Source organism: Hetaerina americana, unplaced genomic scaffold (assembly GCF_022747635.1).
Source record: "Hetaerina americana unplaced genomic scaffold, ioHetAmer1.1.p SCAF_2, whole genome shotgun sequence".
NCBI lineage: Eukaryota > Metazoa > Arthropoda > Insecta > Odonata > Calopterygidae > Hetaerina > Hetaerina americana.
Genome location: NW_027286763.1, coordinates 95,243,327 through 95,263,602, shown reverse-complemented (window position 1 = coordinate 95,263,602; position 20,276 = coordinate 95,243,327). Strand labels below are relative to the sequence as shown.

At 40.9% G+C, this 20,276-nt stretch overlaps 1 protein-coding gene across 1 annotated transcript in view; it reads right to left on the bottom strand.

The window, feature by feature from the left end:
- Ork1 (open rectifier K[+] channel 1) overlaps positions 1–20,276 on the bottom strand; it is a 156,050-nt gene that overhangs the window by 6,665 nt on the left and 129,109 nt on the right. Inside the window, exon 6 of the mRNA XM_071585606.1 lies at positions 479–884. Coding sequence (XP_071441707.1) covers positions 479–884 — 406 coding nt within the window. The remainder of the gene's footprint in view (positions 1–478; positions 885–20,276) is intronic.

Here is a 20,276-nt window from a genome sequence, read left to right as displayed (position 1 = left end):
TTTCTCTTAATGACCCCTTCTATCGCATCGTCGAGTATGCCTGGACCTAAGAAACGTTATAATATATCCAATATCTACATCATATTCTCTGTCTATGTCTAACCTTGCTGGCCTAAGTTCTTTACCATCCAGTTCCCCTATATATATTACTTCCATCTCTTCAGGATCGTTTCTGTTTCAAGTATTATCTATCCCAACTTATCTCTAACTGTTAACACAGACCTTCCCTTCTTACTTCCCGATAGTGTTTTAACCTTCTCGTATAGCGCACCAATTTCACCCTTCCTCTGCAAACTTTCCATATGCTCGCACTGAGTCTTCCACCATGCTGTTTAGCTCTATGGCTCTCCAATAATATCCCGAGGGTACATATTCCACACATTGGATAGTTGAGTCCCCAACATGTATTAGGTGACGCAAACAACCGTACAGAAATCTGACAAAAATTCCAGGGACCTGGAGCATTTCCCAATCCTACCTCCCCCTGTCCGCCCTTCCTCCAACTCCACCACGTCCCTGCCGCCATATATCTCCTCCTCCATCTCCTCCAGCTCCTCCTCCTCTTCGGCGCAGCTGAGGGCCTCCACCACGTGGGCCAACAGTTCCGCTGGCGCGATCGAGTTGTTGGCCGCGAAAGTGGCGCTCTTGTCGATGTTCCCGAGGTCCGATTCAGAGCGGATCCTCTGAATGGTGGGGCCAGGCGTGGACACCCGTTCGGAGTTAGCCCTCCTCCGACCCCCTGAGCCCCAGGTGGTGTCGCCCCTCTCCGAATCCCAGCCATCCGAGACGTTCAGGAGATCGCGGTCGTTGTTCCTGATCGACGGAAGGCTCCTGCTGCGCTCTCGGCCGCTCACCATGAAGCCGTCGTGATCGCGGTACACGGGCTAAACAACAAAGAGAATTAACTCCAATTTAAGCACTTGTTAATTACTCGGCTGCATTATTTACAAACATAAAATAGAAAATGCATGGTACGAAAAAGAAAATACAATTGTGCACTCCACTATAGGCCGCGGCCTCTTCAATATGGGATTTAAGCTTAAACAATCAATCAATACCTAGCTCTAAGCATAGTGCCACCCTAAATCGTATCAAGTTATATGCACCCATCTGCTACCAATATCCGTAATGTCCAACCAAATTATTCTTACAGTCGCCACTTTTTATCTAATTCCCTCACTTGGACAACCACAAAATATTAAAAGATGCCACCTGTTGCAATCCGTACAACATCCAATTCAGATTTTACTAAAAAAGAGCTCCCTTTTAACCCTACTGTTAAGCGTCATTGTTTAATTTCCCACACATTTAATTAGATATCCTGTTTAGGAGAGTGGAAATTCATTTTGTTTTTATGATGAAGCGTGTCCACAAAAAATTTCTTGAGAAGAAGGGTTAGAGTCATCATGGACAGGATTTTAGTTAATGGAGGGTATTTTACGAGGCATCAATTTGCCCTGGGTTTATTTTCCCTCACCAAAAGAAACTGGATAATAATAATTTTGTCACGTATTAAGCAAATAAATTTACGGCTATCAATTCTCCATGTCATCTCCCAATAGTTTTCTCCGCCATTAATAGCTTACGAGAATTGACAATTGGGGTGAGCTCATGACAACTGAATTTCCATTTTATGTAATCACGAAAAAGTAGTCATCATCAAATGATGCATGTTAATTTCCATGCAATTATATAGTTGGACAATAATTCTTGTACATGGGTAAACATTTTTGGATATTCAACGGATATTACTACTAGGATGGGCCGCGGTAGACAAGGGGTAGAGGTTTGAACTACAAACTCAAGGGCCCGGGTAAGATTCCCGGGCAAGCCTCTCCGGGTACCCTCAGCTCCACCCAAGCTATGCGATTTTCCGGGTACCAGATCTTCCTTGGAAACCATAGCCGGCACAGGGAAAGGATATGTCCCCCAATGTGTGAATTTCACACGCCGTCGGGCTTAGCACTAGGTGAACTGACCTACCATCACCTTCCAAACCGACCTTGATTACTGTATTTATGGTATATTACATACTAGGGTATGTGACCCGAGGTCCTTTAGTCCCGGATATTACTTGAAAGCATCTCTTTCCGCCGAGCATCGGCGTCAGCACCTTCGAATCCCACCTCTTGGATGCAAAACTACCTCTGCGGTTGATTTAATTTAATTTCCGATCCAACTGGTGGTCAGCCGTGGAGTGGCGATGAACCACTCTTGATTTATCGTCAAGTTCTCGAATGTTCAACACCAGTAAATATGCACTATTTACGCTTGAATCGGGCGTCGAAATCTCGACCTTTGGTCCAACAGGAGGGCCCGCATCACACAAAACACAAACCTATACTACCAGAACATTTTTGCGATTGGATTCATAACTTACCATTGCACGACACTTCACTTAATAAAGAATTCTGGAATCACGCAAACAAATTAATACCTGTATCCACTGCTTCTTCAGGAGATAAGTTGAATTAACATGGTTTTGCTTCAATGCTTACCAAGCTGACATCGCTGAAACTTTCCGGATTTTTGAGGAAAATATATGTAAATGGGAGTTTTGAATGAGAGAATAGTAAAAATTTCAAATATGCGTTCTCAGTTCAGAGTCCATGATCCGATTCTAAATATCTAAAGAATGCTTTTTATCGCGAATTAATCATAATTAGCAACGATTTGAGAAATCAAACTGGTCATTTATTAAGTGTATACAAACAAAATTTATAAAAATTACGCATAATTCACGTTAAGATATGAAAATACTGCTGAAACGAAGAAATACGTGGACAGTAAAATTTTTTCTGTGATTTCAGCATAAGGCTTGTTTAAGGGTTTCATAACATCATTTCAGGATATCTTCATCACTTTTTCGAATAAAGTACGTAGCTATGCTCTATTTCAATAAATTTCATTCTGCAATATTGGTAAAATTAGTAAAGGTATAAAAAGTATTAAGAAGAAAAACATAGAATTAGAATCAATTGATGCTCAACTTTTCAAAAAGCAAATTCAATTAAATACAACATACTTAGAATGGATACAACCAGGACCGGACAAACTGCGCTACAAAATAATAAGTTTTCAATTGCGTGTCTTTTTCAGGCGAGGTAAGCTGGTGTGAAGAGAGCTACACTGCAGAACTGAGAGTCACAAATTCAAATACCGCGTGACTTCGTTTGTTTGGTTGGACGCCCATAGACACGAAACCATACATGTGCCCATACTTTTATCTCTTACTGAAGGAATATACTGAAACATGAGACACAGTAACATTAATATGCTAATAAAGAGCGCCAACAGCAACAACTCATCGAAACCAAGAAAGTCTACGCATTAACTGCACGCAGAAGAAATTAATGTTCTTGTTCAATACGTACATTTTAGATACGAGAAGATGAGGCGAGCAATTACTATAACTCGATAAGATACAATTAAGAATTTAGGGGTATCGTAGCCACAGAAAATCAAATCAAATTCATCCCGATGAAACGTTATATCTAAGTGCCAAATAAAAAAGCTGAATTTGAAAAGGCGAGTCAATTTTTTTCAGCAGAACGGGGATAGCTGTTTATATATTTTTACTCATGATTCATCAAATGACTCATCATCATCATGGCATCATTAACGTGAGTTATTGAAAAACACTGATTTTAGTACGTAAAATAACGCAGTAGTTAAGGTGGCCACTGAAGACGCTGATGTGAGTCTACTTTGCAATGACCTTTACGCGATTTACTAATGGCTCATAAAGTTAGGAGAAAGCGATAAAAAAATCCATTATCTTCATCCGGGTAAAGTGATGCAAAAGAAGGCGTTTCTGACGCAAAACACATAAAAATGGCAGCAATTATCTATTACTATAATGATAACTAATTAATGAACTATAATGATTCATTTTCCACAGGGGACGATTGACAGTTTTGGGAGGGAAGCTGAACGCACGCAGTTCTAAAAGAAGCAATTTAAAAATAAGGAGAGTGGCTAATAAAAATTTTGCAAAGAAAAAACAGTAGTTTGCGAGGGCCCCCTCCCTATAACATCGCACTAAAGGAGAATATCTACTCACAGGCAGTAGAGTGGTCGTGCAAAAGCGAAGAAGACTCGGATTTATCCAATAGCTGAGGTAGGCTCATTGAAACCGAAAATGTTCATGATATTTTTGAACCCGCGACGACTACAAACGTGAAGTATAAATTATCTTCTCCTTGGGACGGTCACTTGCAAACGCTCCAAGGTATTCTGAAATCGTGACTTGGTTATTTTTAGAATACCATATTTTTGGGAATACATTCCAGCATAGCAATTCTTGAGTTAAATGTCCGTTTTATCAGCTATTTTCACAAGTTTCGCGCTTTCTTCTTAATGATTTTGAGTTAGTAAAAACTTAAAATTGTATTCAAGAAGTAGTGGTTATCAGGAGAAGGAAAAAGACAGTTGAGGCAATTGGCGTAATTAGGGATAGGTGGACAGTTTTTTAACGGTAGGAATTTCGGGGAATGAAAGAGAATGGATGGAGATAAATCCGGCGTCACGAAATTAGTCAATCCTCAACGAAAGAAGCCAAGGGGTCAAAAAATGTAAAGCCCTATCAATTTGAAAGCAAAAATTGAAAATTCATCGTAAACGTCAGGACGATATCGCAATCAGGATGGAATCATCTGATAACAAATGGTTGCAAAATTTTACGCAATTAGGATTTATTACCAGAGTATTGGGGAAATGTGACGACAAGATTAAAGAGCAATGTCATTTTTCGCTATTTAAGTATCATTTAGGATGCGCTGATAGTATATGAGATCCCCATGGCGTGGGATTGATTGCCTAATTAGAGAGTGGGCGGTGTATAAGAACTACATTTGTAAAGCGTTGCCATGATAAACTGAGTGGCGTAGTAAAATTATTAGAGGAACTAGGTAGAAAATCACACGCATAGAGCGCAGGTTAGAATACAGATTAAATGTCTTGCATTTATTGGAAGTATTTTTGGCGGTGATGTTGAAAATGTATTATTACCCCCATTGCTAGAAGGAAGGGAAAAATGTTCGCAGTTGGTCTCCTATGGAGAAACACCTTTATTTGATGAAATGAAATTAAAAAAAAGAAGATAGATGCCAATCAATTTAGAGAGGTTTAGTGCTGAACAGATAGATGTTATAAGGATGTCATTATTTCCACGGACGATAAGGGATCAGAATAACTGTATCCGACCGTGATTGGGGGTGAAAGTATTTTGTGTCAAAAGTAGTCTCGCGTAAAATCTCTCCCACCGTGTTTACTACCGTACACCCTAGCGATAAGCCCTAGCGGTAGCCCTAATCTACATCTACCTGGTACCCTTGCAGGGTATCAGATAGATGTAGATTAAAGCTACGCAAATTATCATCAACAATTGGTGAAGTTCCAGGTTTCACAATCATTTCTGAATTAATAAATGCGTATATTCCCATGGGATGATGCAAGCTTAAGTTTAAGATCTACTTGTAAGTAGTAGGCCCTTTCCTTTCTACCATAAGAATGGATGACAAAGTGAATACTATAAGCAGTGGGGGTATAAAGAAAGTGTTTCGGCTCTTTGCCGCAAAAATAGGGGCTTCTGAAAGGATAAGCGTACCGTCGGCAGAGGTCATGCCCTATTACTCACCCTTCCATTTAGATAATGCTATTTTAAAATCACTTAGCACGGATCGTTAGATCTCTGTTCATTGCGTCACAATGGGTAAATCTGACCTTTTTAACTATTAGAGAGGCATAAAGCCTCTCACACGGCATTCAGCACATACGCAAGAAGGCAAGCTAATAAAGTATGCCACGTGCAGAGTAATCTTAATTGCTCCAGGGAGCAATTAACATCCCTTTCGAGAAAAGGCATCCTATCACTCACGAGGGAGAGGGCCGTCTCGCGGGCCGAAATGTTGCTGCGCTGCGTGGAGAGCTCAAGGGATGGTGACAGTTAGGTGGATCGTAAGATCGTTCCCACTTCTGAACACTCGACGAAGGACGGCGCTCTTAATGCGTGTACAACGGTATACGTAAACCGCTCTATGCATCCACCAACACTTTAAAAGATTTTAGAAATAAAGAAAAAAATGGCCCGCAAGACGATTAATTCTCCGGGACGAGACGCGAACTTCAGGAGGGCGAGGAGAATGAGACGAGATACCTGTATGTCTGAAATTCCGGCACTGAAAAAAATTAATGGGAAAGGACCAAAATATCGTGATCGAAGTTCCAGGAGGAGAAAGGACAGTTTTGATTATTTAAGCCCAAGGCTGGGGTGCGACTTAGGACGAAATGAAAAATCGTCCCAAAGACAAGGAATTGGCCGGGACAGACTGAAACGTACATTAGACATTACCATGAAGGAGAAAAATGCTGGAAGGGGGAACGGGATGATATTTTCAGGAAGAAAAAAAATTCCTGGTGATGATGGGACGAAAAATCTTTGACAAAAAAGTGATCGCGGCGAGACTAAGCTTTGTTCACTACAATTCCAAATCCTGATGACGTCATCTTCATCCCTTCATCCCTGCGACTGACACAAGGGTTGCGGGGGGGGGGGTTTCAGGGAAAAAATAAATTACACTGGTTGTTCAACGTGAGGCGTTGCTTAACTTAAGGCGTAAAATTAAAGGGCGACTAGGGTTCTCAAAATCTTATTTTTCTTTGTGATTGCGAATTGTTCGAGGAAATGACGAGGATTTAAATCTATCGATTCCGGAGACTAATTTCTCTCTATTTCATCCAAGTGGTCTAATCTACCGAGTAAAGTGGGACCCTAACAATGTCTTTTCAAAGCGAATCTTTGGTTTCGTTTAAATTCAGTCATAGGTGGCCTGAGTTTGAGGGCTTGAAGTTTCGCGGTCCTTGTGAAGTGGAAGATCATCTAGAAAGAATTAAAATCACTGATGCACCCAGTCAAAAACGAAGAAAACTTATGCTTATACTTTAAGAAGCTCATAGGAAAAATGGGGAGAGTATTGGAGTGGCATATGATGTTACGATGCGGAACTCATTCACGACGCGAAGAGAAAGGAAACCTATCCATCTCACGGTGTACGAGAACCTTCACTTTATTTGATGAAGTTATCTCGGGTCTTCCAGCGGGCCAGGGGTTCCATGTTGGCCGATGTTTCGATGCTCGACTCGGGCATCGTCCTCAGGGCAGACGAGTCGATGATCGAAACGTAGGCCAACATGGAACCTCTGGCCCGCTGGAAGACCCGAGAAACTTCATCAAGCAGATACGCCGGGAAATTACCAGATCTAACTTCACTTTACTTGCTACTGGTTTCAGTAGACACCGAATCACTTCACTTTACTTGCAACTGGAATCTGTAGATTGAGCGTATCACCCTCAAGCGAAGGTGATACGTCCTATCGAAACTGGTCGCAAATAAAGTGATTTTTTCGGGTCAATAATGTTTTCTTTCTTTTCTCATTCGGTAGACACTCAAATCGCAGGTATATCGAGAGACATGCCCGCCAATGCTCACACATTATCTTCCACTTCGTCCAGTTTCGGGTGTAAATTGTAATTGACCGCCTACGTATTGGTTCAAGATGGAACTTCTTCTTTCACGTTCAAGAAAAAACATCCGATTTTTGCGCCTCCTCAGCAATTGCATTCTCACCAATTTCCGGGACTAAGTTATGATAGAAAGATGTCTTTATTTTAAGAGTAAGCGTGAGGTAGAATATAAATTGTTTCTACGTGATCAGGATATTATTACGCGTCCAATAATAAAATAAACACATCGGTTAAAACACAGAAAAATAGACATTTCTTCCACTGTCGTCAATATTCGCCCGGGTTTATTTGTAATTACTCAGAAGGGCCCACGAAATACATCGAATCGAGGCGCTTGTTTCGGGTTCTTTTGGAAGGGACATTATTTTCCATTCCTTGTCGGGGCGAGGAAGGAGAGGGAAGTGGTGTGAGGAGCGGATTTCAGGGAGGACCAAAATTTATTCTCCCCCACGCAAACTCGTGCCGAGGCAGACGCCCTGGTTTCGCCATGTCTGGAAGACCCGGTGCGTCGAGGACGAGCCTCACCTTACGGCAGCGGCCATTAAAATAACGCGGTGGGAATATTTTCACCTCTTTCAGTTTGTTTCAATAGCGGTCTTGGTGCGGATCATACTCATCCCAGACAGATGCTACCCAGAGAGCGGCATCTCGACCGTCGTTAGTGATATGCACTTGACCGAGCGGGGCGGCGTCAGTTTTCATGGCTACAGCTCGGACAGGAATTGATCGACGCGGAATGGTTCCTGTCCGGCCGCCAGCACCATAATTCTCTCGCCTTGGCTGCGGTTGCCGTGACGTTGACGTGATGATTGAGGGAGGGGAAAAGAAGGGGAGGAAAAGAGGAGAGGTTGAGGCACCACCTTCTTCGGCAATAACCCTGTCAAACCACCTTCCAGAAGGATACTCTGCGGAGAGCTGAGTAAAAAAATATTGTGGAGCCGAGGAAAGAAAGAACTTAAATCCCCTTTCGAATCTTTGGGAACTCTCTTCTCAAAAAAATCTCACAAGGTCAAAAAAGACGCAGAAATAAACGAAGAAATAGGTGAACGGAGATGCTCCGAGCGCGATCTTGAATTCGATCGTTCCTTTCCGTCTCTTTAAAAAAATGCTCAAGTTCGAATGCTCTCAAGCAATACATTCTTTTGAAGAACATCTAATGTAATGCGAGCGCTAATCATTAACTGCTTACACGTGAATGACAACTTGAGAACTGCATTATCCAACTTGAGACGATGCTTTATCAAAAATGATATAGAGGTGAGCAAGGTGACCTTGGACTGCATGGAACCGTTGCTCTTTCCAGTTAACCTTACTGTGACCCACGTTTCATTCCTTCCCGAGCGAAAATAATTGGGCGAAAGAACAAAAGAATTGAGACGTTTTCCACGTCTGTCTCGTCCTTTGAATTCTTCCAGACTTCCTACCAAGCATCATTTACTGCATCGCAATTTCCACATCGTCACGCTTCTTATACTATATATCAAGCAGGTTTCACGGAATTTTCGATGGACGGATTTAATACCCTACGGCTGGGACAGTTTTTTCTCCCTCGAAAACCGCCAAGAGCGTCATGGAAATGACTGTCCGTCATAAAGGGTTGGTACGGATGAAACGTAATTACCAGCGACCATGAATATTTTTTTTATTGACCACACTTTGGGTTTAATTGGAAAAAATATTAACGACGCATGAATCATAAAACAAGACGTATATTTAGGCTTCACATATAATTATGTATACAATAAAGTATGCGAAAGGTTCTCACAGAGAATTATTGTTAAGGGATCTGGCTTGATAATTGCTTCAATTCAAGAAAATAAAACTAGATGAGAGAGAAATGCTGTAATAATGACCGACTCCAATGCAATTATTTATTTGAATCATGACGAAGACTACACCTGTCATACTATTTCAAACATATTCATGGATAAAGATATGTGTGTGCGAATATATTCTCATAACTTTCGGATGACAATGGATAGATTAAAATAATGAAATTGAATTTATTGGCTATTAAGTCCAGATAGATTTATGCTGCAAACCAATGGGCAGCATTTGGATTTCAGTCAACTTGTAAGACAATACAGCATAAAATAAACGTGTGATTACAAAAAAAACACCACGATAAACACAAAGGAAGATTTTCAGATTCACTATTGAGAAAAATGCCCATCATTCCTTCACCCACGGCACTTTATTCGAGCGCGACTATTTTACATTCAGCAGTGATTCCAGGTAATTAATTTAAGTGGTACGTTTTCATATTAACTTGCAAAAATTGTCGATTTTCCGTAGGAATCTTTAAATCATACCGTTCAGTTATTAAAATTCAAATAGTGCAAGTATGTTGTATATTGGGGTGGCAACAGATATATAAATAACTTTTCCATAGATATAGATCCATTATTATTGATTATTAGAATGAGTTACCTGAGAGATACCAGCGTGATCTTTCTTCAGAGTTCAAATTTATGGGGTGTGTGGTGACCTAGATGTATTAACATTATAATCAGGTGTAGCAACTTAATTTATAGGTCTGTTCGGCCATTAAATTCTTACATGATCTGAGTTCAGACCGGTTTAAGCCAGGTCGGTTTACATCCTTAATTTCTTTGTAGTTTTACATATACTATTTTACATATACTCTTTTACATACACTGTTTGTTTTGCTTCAAACATAAACATAACAATTATTAAAGCATAATAAGAAATTAAGCGAATACTCGAATTCATAATTTGTACAAAATTTCAGAAAAACTCCATACCACTCTTTTAAGTAGGAATCGCAAGATGGACGGCAATTGACTACGGTGCTGTGGTTGGCGCTACAATCGCAGACCAGACACCCTGCCCTTGAGCAGGCACGCAGGGGCGGTGACCCCTATGGGGATTGAGGCAGATGCGGAGAAGGAGGCACAGGGATTGTAAGTCCCCTCAAGGATTGGAGTAAACTTGCCTCAAAAGTAGAAAAATACATTTCTTCCAAGTGCCTTAAGGTTTATATGGAGCATTCAATATTTACCATTTTAAACATTTTTGTCATATTTAACTAATAAATGTTGCGAAAATATTCAATTCTTAACGGCTGACATCCTTTTATACGCGCATATCAAATAGCCTAAAAATTATACTTTTAATTAATGAGTTTAATCGTGCCTTAACCAATCCTTTTTTTTCCTGACTTAACAGGTAAATGTAATAAATTTGGGGGTATTTAATTAAGAGTAATCACTAAGGTAAAAACTGAAAATGTAGAAAAAATATATTATTATTATTAAAAATACACGTGCGGATGGACAGTGCCAGGTAGCACATAAATACCTAGAACCACCATCAAACCTGTAACAATAACTTGAAAATCAATTATAAAATCAATACTAAGCTGCTACATATTAAGATAATTAAAGCAAATACGAGGCCAATACCATCACCCTTGGCCCAGCATCACACCGAACAAACTGCGCACCGTCCAACGTCACTCCGCGTCCAAAATCTTGCACGGCATAGAATAGGGTGCAAAGTTTTAACTGACCACATGGCGTTACACCACGGAGTCAAAGTCCCCATTGGAAAACTGTTATATTGGCCCCCCGGAGTGGAAATAGGGCCTGTGGGCTTCAATGCCGCTGCTTGGGATGCTTGGATATATCCTGGAACGTCGCTAAAGTCGCCTCGCACTGCTCACGGAACTAATCCAGTTAGCTTTGGAAACCGTTAGATTATAGTGCGACACTAAGATTCCGTAGAGGAAGTTCGACACTATGACCTCTAGGATCATCAGGTTTCTGCGCATCAGTTGAAAAAACTTTTTAACTGTTTCTATGGTCGGAATTACACACTGAGCGCAATGAGAACTCAATAGATAAAAAATTTGGACATGTTGGACACCGGATCTCGAGAGTTTCTCTATTCCGAATGGAAAGCACAAAGTCATACAATACATAGCTGAAGATCTCCGGGAGATTTTCGTTGAAAAAAAATGCTAATGCATCTCATTTACTTTAACCCGGATTTTAACGCGCTCGTCTGTTTGTGTAACGCGTTTTTATAACATTTCAACTTTCTGGATTGGCGGAAAAGCAGGCTTTATCGAGGGAAATAATACCATTGCGATTTTCAGCAACTATAAAAAAATGGTGAAGATGTATTACAAGTGCACGTTCCTCCGAATGAGACCCACACCAGTTGAGGTAAAGTGGATTTCTCCGAATCCATGGCCTACATATTTTTGACGACAGCACAGCTGGTTGCGCGTGTCCTCTAACAACCCTTCTCGATTAGAGGCAGTTCATTTTAAAAATGTCAAATTCATTGCATAGAGGACGCATATGAAACTTTACCATAAAAAGAAACGATCCAAAATGTCAAAAAATGAATTTTCTAGCACTAAATTTGGTAACTTTCGCAATTAAAAATGGAAAATTGTGATACGTCCGTGCTATGGATAAGAGTACACATCAAGATAACAATTATTCCATTTTTCTTGGCGGATCGGGATGGCGCGGTAGCTAACGCACTAGCTTCCCACCCTGAGGACTCGGGTTCGAATCCTGAAGATGAAAGATATTTTTCAGTGTCCCGATCCCTACTTGAGGTGTGGCGGGCACTTTGACTGAGAATTTAGTCCGACGGATGGGACTTTAAGCTGCGGATCCTTTTACGCCTTTCGTTAAAAGTAGGCTAATACCAATGCCGGGTTTCTCTCCACCCTTCATCCTTTCCTGTCAATCCCTAATGACCAGTACTGTCAGTCGCCTCCTTTAAAAACTACTACTACCATTTTAATTACGAGTATGCTGGCTCCTATCATTAACCACGACGACCGTGCCAAAATCAATAGGTCATTTATTTGAAAATTTAAGATTATGTATAGCCTGGTATCAAGTGTCACATCGGTATGGACAAAAACAACATGAAACGTCATGGCGCGTGCGTAAGCAATTGACTCCACACTTAATAGTTCCCTGGGTCCAGTATGTATTTTGAAACTCGAAATAGGATTATGACTATCCGAATCCAGGGATATTTGCTCGCAGTGTTGGAAAGTTTTGAAGATTCTCGAATAAATAATTGTAACGATTTTCTCAAGCAAACATTTTCTCCATTAAATCAAATTTATTTTGCTTCCTATTCGAATTTTAGCGAGCCATTTATCAGTAATGTCATTGTATTGAAGCAAAATCATTAAAAAATTCCATAGCCCTCTTATACGAAAGCCGACATTGCATTCAATGGTAAAAGTCCTCAGGCTTGGATATGTAAGTGCCCTCCATTTGAACAGCTAAGCATGTGCGAGGGTGTATACGTCATTCTATAAGTAAAAAAAGGGGCGAGAATACCCAAGAACGATACGCGAGGGCACAATGATATTTTTGTAAACATACAAATTTCCGGCTTACCTGTTTAAGAAACTAAAATTTGTAACTTCGGTCGAGAAAATCACAAAGCTCCTATTAATCAGTTATTTTTAAAGGTGAAATACAGTATTTCTTGGTCGAGTATATAAATCAATGCTGCTACTCAGCATATGGGATTTCGTGAGGGTTCAGAATTGTCAGATTAAATCTCAGGACTTCTTTCGTGATATCCCCTCTCTGCTCCACTGGAAAACTCCATCTACAGAATTTTTTGCCGTTCGCATCATTCGCATTTATTAGTAGAAACCGGTCGAACGTTTTTGTGTAGCACGGCTGTCTCAAATTTGAAATTGAACCTTCGTTCGCACGAAGCGTGCCAACGGTCCAGCGATTATATCATCCAGCGCGCAAAATCCGGATTATGAGTCGCGAAAGACATTCCGTTCCAACACTTAACGGTGATTTTGGTCATCACGAAGTTCGCAACTTCTCCATTCGAATCAGCTGTTTCCAAGAAGTGGAATTCGCTTCGAGAAAGGACTGGTTTATGAAAATTCAAGTCCTTGACAGATGCGGAAAATGTAGTAAAAAAATTAATAAGTACCCAAAAATCACTATAATCATCTAAAATATATGTTTGATAGATGAGGGTAGAGCTCAACTAATACAGGTTGCATGAAATTCACCCATCAACGTATGGGGGGGGGGCATGTTTTTTCCCTGAAACGTCTGCGGTTACCCAGAAAAAACTGGAACTCGAGAAGTTATACGGCTTGCGTGAAGTTCAACTACTGATCTGTCAGTAGTTGAACGCTCTATCCTTTGGTCTACCAAGATCTCGGGGGTACGTAAGAAGACAAAGAAAAATGTTTAAAAAATGCTGCATAATTCTGGTGCCAAAATCATCAGTCGGTAAAAGAGGTGAGCTCAAAAATTGAAACGAACGGCTAGAAACTTTCAGAGATCAAACGTAAATGTAAAATATTGATACGATGTGAAGAAAAGTAAAGCGTGTGGGGTATGCTGGAGGTATTATGCTGGTCTGCAGGCCATCAAGAGAGCAGGCAGCATTAAGACTTTTTTTACATAGCACCATACAAGCCGCTGTTAGGGTGTGCGGCAGGGGGTGATTACACACTAGACTACCTTTTACCCGATACACCTTTCAGAAAGATACATACACCACCGATGGAATTATTATGGCCGCGCATTACGAATATATCGACAGATTGGATCACCTGAAAAAGGTAAGAGACAGATACATCACCGTCGATAGATTCAAGCACTCGTACTTCCATCGCAGAATACGCAGCCTTAAAATCAGAAGAAACAATATCTATTTATTTATTTCACAGAGTGCCCTGCAAGCCACCGCTGGGGTGTGTGGCAGGGGGTGATTACGAACCAGACTACTTTGGATCCAAAATACTTTTCCCTCCTAGCACAGTCGGACAACGTTATTGTGATTTTTCGAAATTCTAAAACCAAAATTTATAAAACTTTACTTGCCAAACCCATTTTGCATGACATAGATAGGCATATATGTAAGCTTACACGCGTGTTCAAGAAAAAAGCATTTCGAAATTGAGAAATTCCAAAATTCTACGTGCAAAATATGCACATTCATACTTACGTATTCGTTCACATTTATGCATATTGACTGCTGCTCAAACAGCGGCGTGCGGGGTGCTGTATAGATTCACTTTATCAATAAATGTGTATTTATATTATGTGCAAATTTAATTCTCATTCTAGATGAACTAGAATTAGAATTAAGTTTACACGTAAATATTGAATTTACCGCGCAGGCCTCCACGAGGGCTTGTGGGAGGGTGAGAGAGGGTGTACTGGCTCAAAGTCCGTAATCCGCGATTAGTTTGCCATCCAAAGTATTGATACTGAGTGCCCATATTGACATCGTTCAGCGTCAGAGACCGTGAGTAGCATGAGTATTCATTTCGTGATACAAGTGATCCATTTAATTGTCAAACATGACGATACCATTCATTCGCAGCTCACATGACAAACATCTACTGATTTAGAAAGGACATGTTACGACCACAAATATTTGTAACAGAGGGGATAGCAGCAAGAAGCCGCGGATTTCGAACTATTTAGTCAGTGATGAAATTATATTTGCCTTCAGTACATTTAGTGTAACGATCGTCTGGGCGCTATAACTTGGAAAACATACGCACTTGTTCCTTGATATACAGGTATGTTATCCACTAAAATTCTGTACTTTATATGGAAATTCGCAGATTAAATTGTATTAGTTGTGATTGAGAAATGACATATTTAAATTTAAAAAATAATTCAAACCATAGCTACCTAAGTGTTGATCTTCCAGCGAGGAGTTTGAAATACTTTATGAATGATGAAATTATACTTTGTGATATTTCGCAAGGAATTCGGCCATGAATAACGAACGAAATCTACCTTTATTTAAGCACAAATTTTTACTATCGTAGCTGAGCGGAATTCTTTTGAACTAATGGACCAACAGACAAGGAAGGGATGTGGCAGCAGTCTTACTTCCCTTTCAAGAGAGTATCCTTTGGTTGTTATCATTGACATACAAGAGGAATTTGTATCACTAATGCAATGATTGTCATTTATATATATTTACATCGGCCCTCAGAGAGATGATTCAAGTCACACGATACGTAGAGAGGGGATGAGGGTTAGATGGGGGGGGGGCGTTCAAAAATAACGCTCTAATAAGAAAGGGAGAGATTGGCGTGCAGATAGATTTCAGCTTTGGTCTAATACCCTCCTCCGTTTAAACTTCATCACCAATACTCGGAGAGAGGAAAACAATGCATATCTCCCCTTTCTCAGACTTCATATCCTTTCACGTGGATTTCCTCCCCGCCCTGGTGGCGGTTCCGAATGCATTGTGAAGATTTATATTGGAAATAAAATTCCAATCAGATGCACGTAAGACGGCAAGCCCTTATAGAAGATGTGTCTATAACCTTGCAAGCACTGTGCATAATATTTTTATCAACCACGTATTTTAGTCACACCATTATAATTATGAAATCTTTATGTTCCCGATATCGCGGATTCTTTCAATAGTTTTTTTCTGCAATGGAAAAGACCTATCCCTAAGCCCTCCCTCTTTAAAGCCTCTAGGAACAAGAAGTGGAATACTCGATCATCTATCGTCTTTCTCCTGCCAGCACTATACTAAATTCATGTTACTTCAAACCTGCCTTCATGCATTATTAAACACCTCTTTAATTCCTCCTCCTCCTCCGTTCAACTGACGTTCTACCTTCATGACTTTCTTTAACACAATTATTCCCAAGGTTTTCCATTTAAGTGAATGGACAGTCCTCGCAGATAGCATAGAAACACATGCATGGGTTTCCTCGGATTCCGAGACAGGTTTCTGTGTGTTTCCACGGAAAATCTTGAGAATTCTTCCAGGACAGATCTCCTTTCAAGATCTATCGGAGTAATCATGATGCAAAATGCCCTTCTTCGGTTTAGCGGAAAATCCGAATAGACCATTCCTCCTACGTCTTCAAACCAGGGACCGGGTTCATTCTGTCCGAACTTCCGTGCGACGCGGACTGATTTTCGTACGCTGAATATATTTTAGCGACGCCAGCCGGTGCTTCCACACCAAACTGGAAGCATCCGCCCATATCGTTCTCCCTTCCAGATCCTCGCACCTCGCCGCGGCGCGCCCGGGTGGGCTTCAAAACGCCGTACACAACCATATCTCCACGTGGGGAATCCAAGTCTCTCTCTCTGCAGTTCCAAACTCTTCCGCGTGCAACAGAGAAGAACTAAGACTCACAAGCGATGGGAGGGAATGCCACTTTCCGCTATGACTGGGATCGGACCTCGGCTGAGCAGCGGTCACGACTATCCTCGTCCCTTCCCCCGCATTCCCCCTCTTTTCCTTTTCCAGAAAGAGAGTAATGGAAGAGGGGGTGATAAAAATGAAAAAAAAATACCGCGAACAAGCGGCCTCCTCTCTTCCACTGACATTTTCCTTGACTTGAGCCTGGATCGTCCTTTGTGCGTCCGCACCAGTTGCCCAAAAGCGCCAGCGCGCCGTTATTAAAAAGATGCATATCGCCGTCCCGCGGCGAAAGGGGAGGTCGGGGCGATGGTAATCTCGCCCCCAGTCGACCGAGGGGTCGAAGAAGGAACTCCCTTGTGAACTCCTCCCCTCTCTCCCACCGCCAAAGGAGGAGTCAAAAGAGAACGAATGCGCCTAGCGGGGCGACCAGCTGTTTCCCTTGCCCTCTCTCTCCGCGGCGGAGGAGGAGCACCCCGAAATCTTGATTTGTTGCCATGTGAAGTGGTTTCCAAGAATGTCCGTGGCCCATTCGATGCACGCGTTTATTTTTTTCCTTCCCGTCCTTGTCCCCATCTATTCGATTGTCGAAACTCCTCGGGAATCCACTCCATGTTTGGCCCCGCTCCCTCCCTCCTCCAGCCCCCGCGGGGTCGACGGTGGCTCTCGGTGAATCGTAAGTATGCGACCGTGCGTGACTCCCACTTCAGCTGATGATTGGAGTTCACACCAAATCCATCCCACATGCTTAGCCGAAAGAGAATCTGATGATAGTGAGAACTCGTAGTACGTGTACTTCATCGTGCTAGGTATGCAATCATGTTTTACCTTGGTCACTTATTTCATATGCAATTTTACTTAGGTGGGGTTTCAGATTTTCTGTCAATGTCCGAATAGAATGGCTCTTGCCCACGGCAGGTCTTTGCTGCTGCGCTTGTCATTCGTTCCCGAGTGTTTGCGGTTGTGCAATACTGTCGCATAAATTCTTTTCGTGAGCAAAAGCTAGGAAAAAACTGATCTTTTAGCATTTTTCTCATTTATTCCATTCTAACTTCCATATGTATGTTCCCCCTAGCGATCAGGGAATCGAAAAAACTTCTAATCAATCGGTGCTAAAAATCACACAAGAGCATGGAATTCTCCAGAAACCGATGGGTAAAGTCTATGCGTAATGCCTTTTAATTAGGTTACTTTAGCTATCACAAAAATGAATATTTGCAAAAATAAAAAAATGAAATGCCCATGAATCACACAGCTGTGATTTTTCGTGATTTTATTTGGGTTATACACCAAATTCCATCATCCTAGACCGATGATTGATTCCGTCCAGACTCAATGATAATCTCGAAATTTTTGCAGATATACAGAATGAAATGCCAGTAAAACCATCGGACTGTCGTCTGTAAGGACTGGATAGTTCATATTTGCAGGAAGTGATAGTGATAAGGCTTGTGCGATAAGATGTTTAAGGGATAAGACCTTCGGCACACTTGTTGTTCAGACCCGAGGAGCAAAGGTAACTGTATTTCGAACAAACAGCGGGCAACTTCTGGCCTTAGGTTACGGTTCATCCGATATTCAAATCCTTATTGGGAAAAGATTCATTGAGGACGGAGTAAATAGATTACAATCCCATGAAATGCATAAAATGACACCGGCACTAGGCCATGAATATATACTATACATATACACTTCCGTTCAATATTTTACACCGATTAGAGGTAGGTTTTGGACAATATCAAATGGCTATTCTCTCCTACGTATCAGGAGAACTTCCTATTGAGTGGTCTTAATTATGGACATTTGCTTCTTCGTTTCTTCGTAACCTCTGCGAACCTTCATGTAGTTATCTTAAGCAAATGAGGCAAAAGAGCACCAAAAACATATAATTTTGGAAAAATTGAAGAGCATAAAAGTTATCTTGTGAGAAGGAAGATAAATGAATGAATGGTTTTTTCTTATGGGCAGGAAAAACTGAGAGGCAATGAGATACTAAAAAGAGAGTAATTTTGGGAAATCGAGGTAGCGAGATGAAAAGAGTAGCATTTTGAATGCAATCAAGAGAGGGAGAAAGTATGAAGTGAAAAGTATGAATTTATAAAGAACGGGTTATAGTTTGTAGCATGGAGTTTAATGATATTTGACACTATGCCAGTCGAAGCTTAGGATCATAGTGGTACGCAAGGCCCTGCGCCCATCGAAAACCTACCCTAACACGGCAGCCTACCGCTAATAATAAATAAACACACACGAAATCAGCACCTGAAAGATCAGCACCTTGTATGGGAGGGATATTAAAATTCTTGAATGCTTGAATCTATCCTCATCATCGTGAGTTATCAATCCGAGGAATGAACTGTAGCGGTTCTCCAGACTCTCTTGTGCCCTCTCAATCTCTCATACCTCCTTAAACCGAAGTTTTCATTGCCTGCTTCCCGTAGTTCATCCTAGGCTTCCCTCTGTAATTCTTCTCCTTCACATTTCCTTCATTTATGATATTCAGCTAACTACCGCGCCTCCAATTAATTTTCCTCGTCTTCTCGTCAGCGTCTTCAATAGCATTTTCTCTTCTGAATCTATCCTACGTAAATATGATTGAATCACACAGGCCTAACAACGACTGGAAAATGTGCAAACTGACCTCTGTAGCATGCTCGATAGGGTTGAAGTATACTCAGTATGAAAACAATCTCTCAACAACAAATGCGCGTCACTTTTTTTCCACTCGCTACGATAGTTTATTTCCGAATTAAATATTTTGCACTTCTCATTATAGACTAAAATATATTTTTTGCGGAGCTGATATATCTAAAATAGGTTCATTTTGTGACCGAGAACCTTCTAATAACTGTGGTAAAACAAAACAGTAAATTATTAAAACATTTCGAAAGATTCTACGCACTAATATTCAGAGACTAACTTCTATGAAACGCACTGAAAACACCGCAACATGTTTAGGCTACGTAATAAGCAAACAATACATGTCTCATACTAATTTAGCAATAACGGACCTAGCCTGTTTATTAATCTAGACACACTGCTTGCAAAAAATTACTCGCTGTAATTTGGGGGTTAAAGTTACGAGTAAGAGGTGCTCCAGGTCCACGCTACCCATTGAATATGCTCTTCCCTGAGAATAGTGAATGTTCCCGTGGAGACTATCATATAATGCGATATTTTACCCGTAGAGACCAACCAATCCGAATTTTCTTTCGTACCCGAAATTCAGTGCTCTACGTACAAGTATTAGCGTGAATACTGTATGTCAACCTGAAAACTTGAAATTCTTAGAAACTTTAATATCGTGGACTTTGGGTCATCAAGCGCTGTTGTCACTTGCTGAAACCTCATCCAATGTGACGAAATAATTACAATGAAGTATACATACTTATTCAAACGCTTAAGTTGACTTCTGAAAACACACGAATCACCTTTTCTCAATACGATTGCAATCCCATATTGCATTAGCGAAGGTTGCCCGAAAAGTAGGACGATAAATGTCAATGACTATTTTATTGGCGCTTATGAATTCACTTTTTTTATCACTTCGAGGTGTTGGTTGCTCTTTTCGAATAAC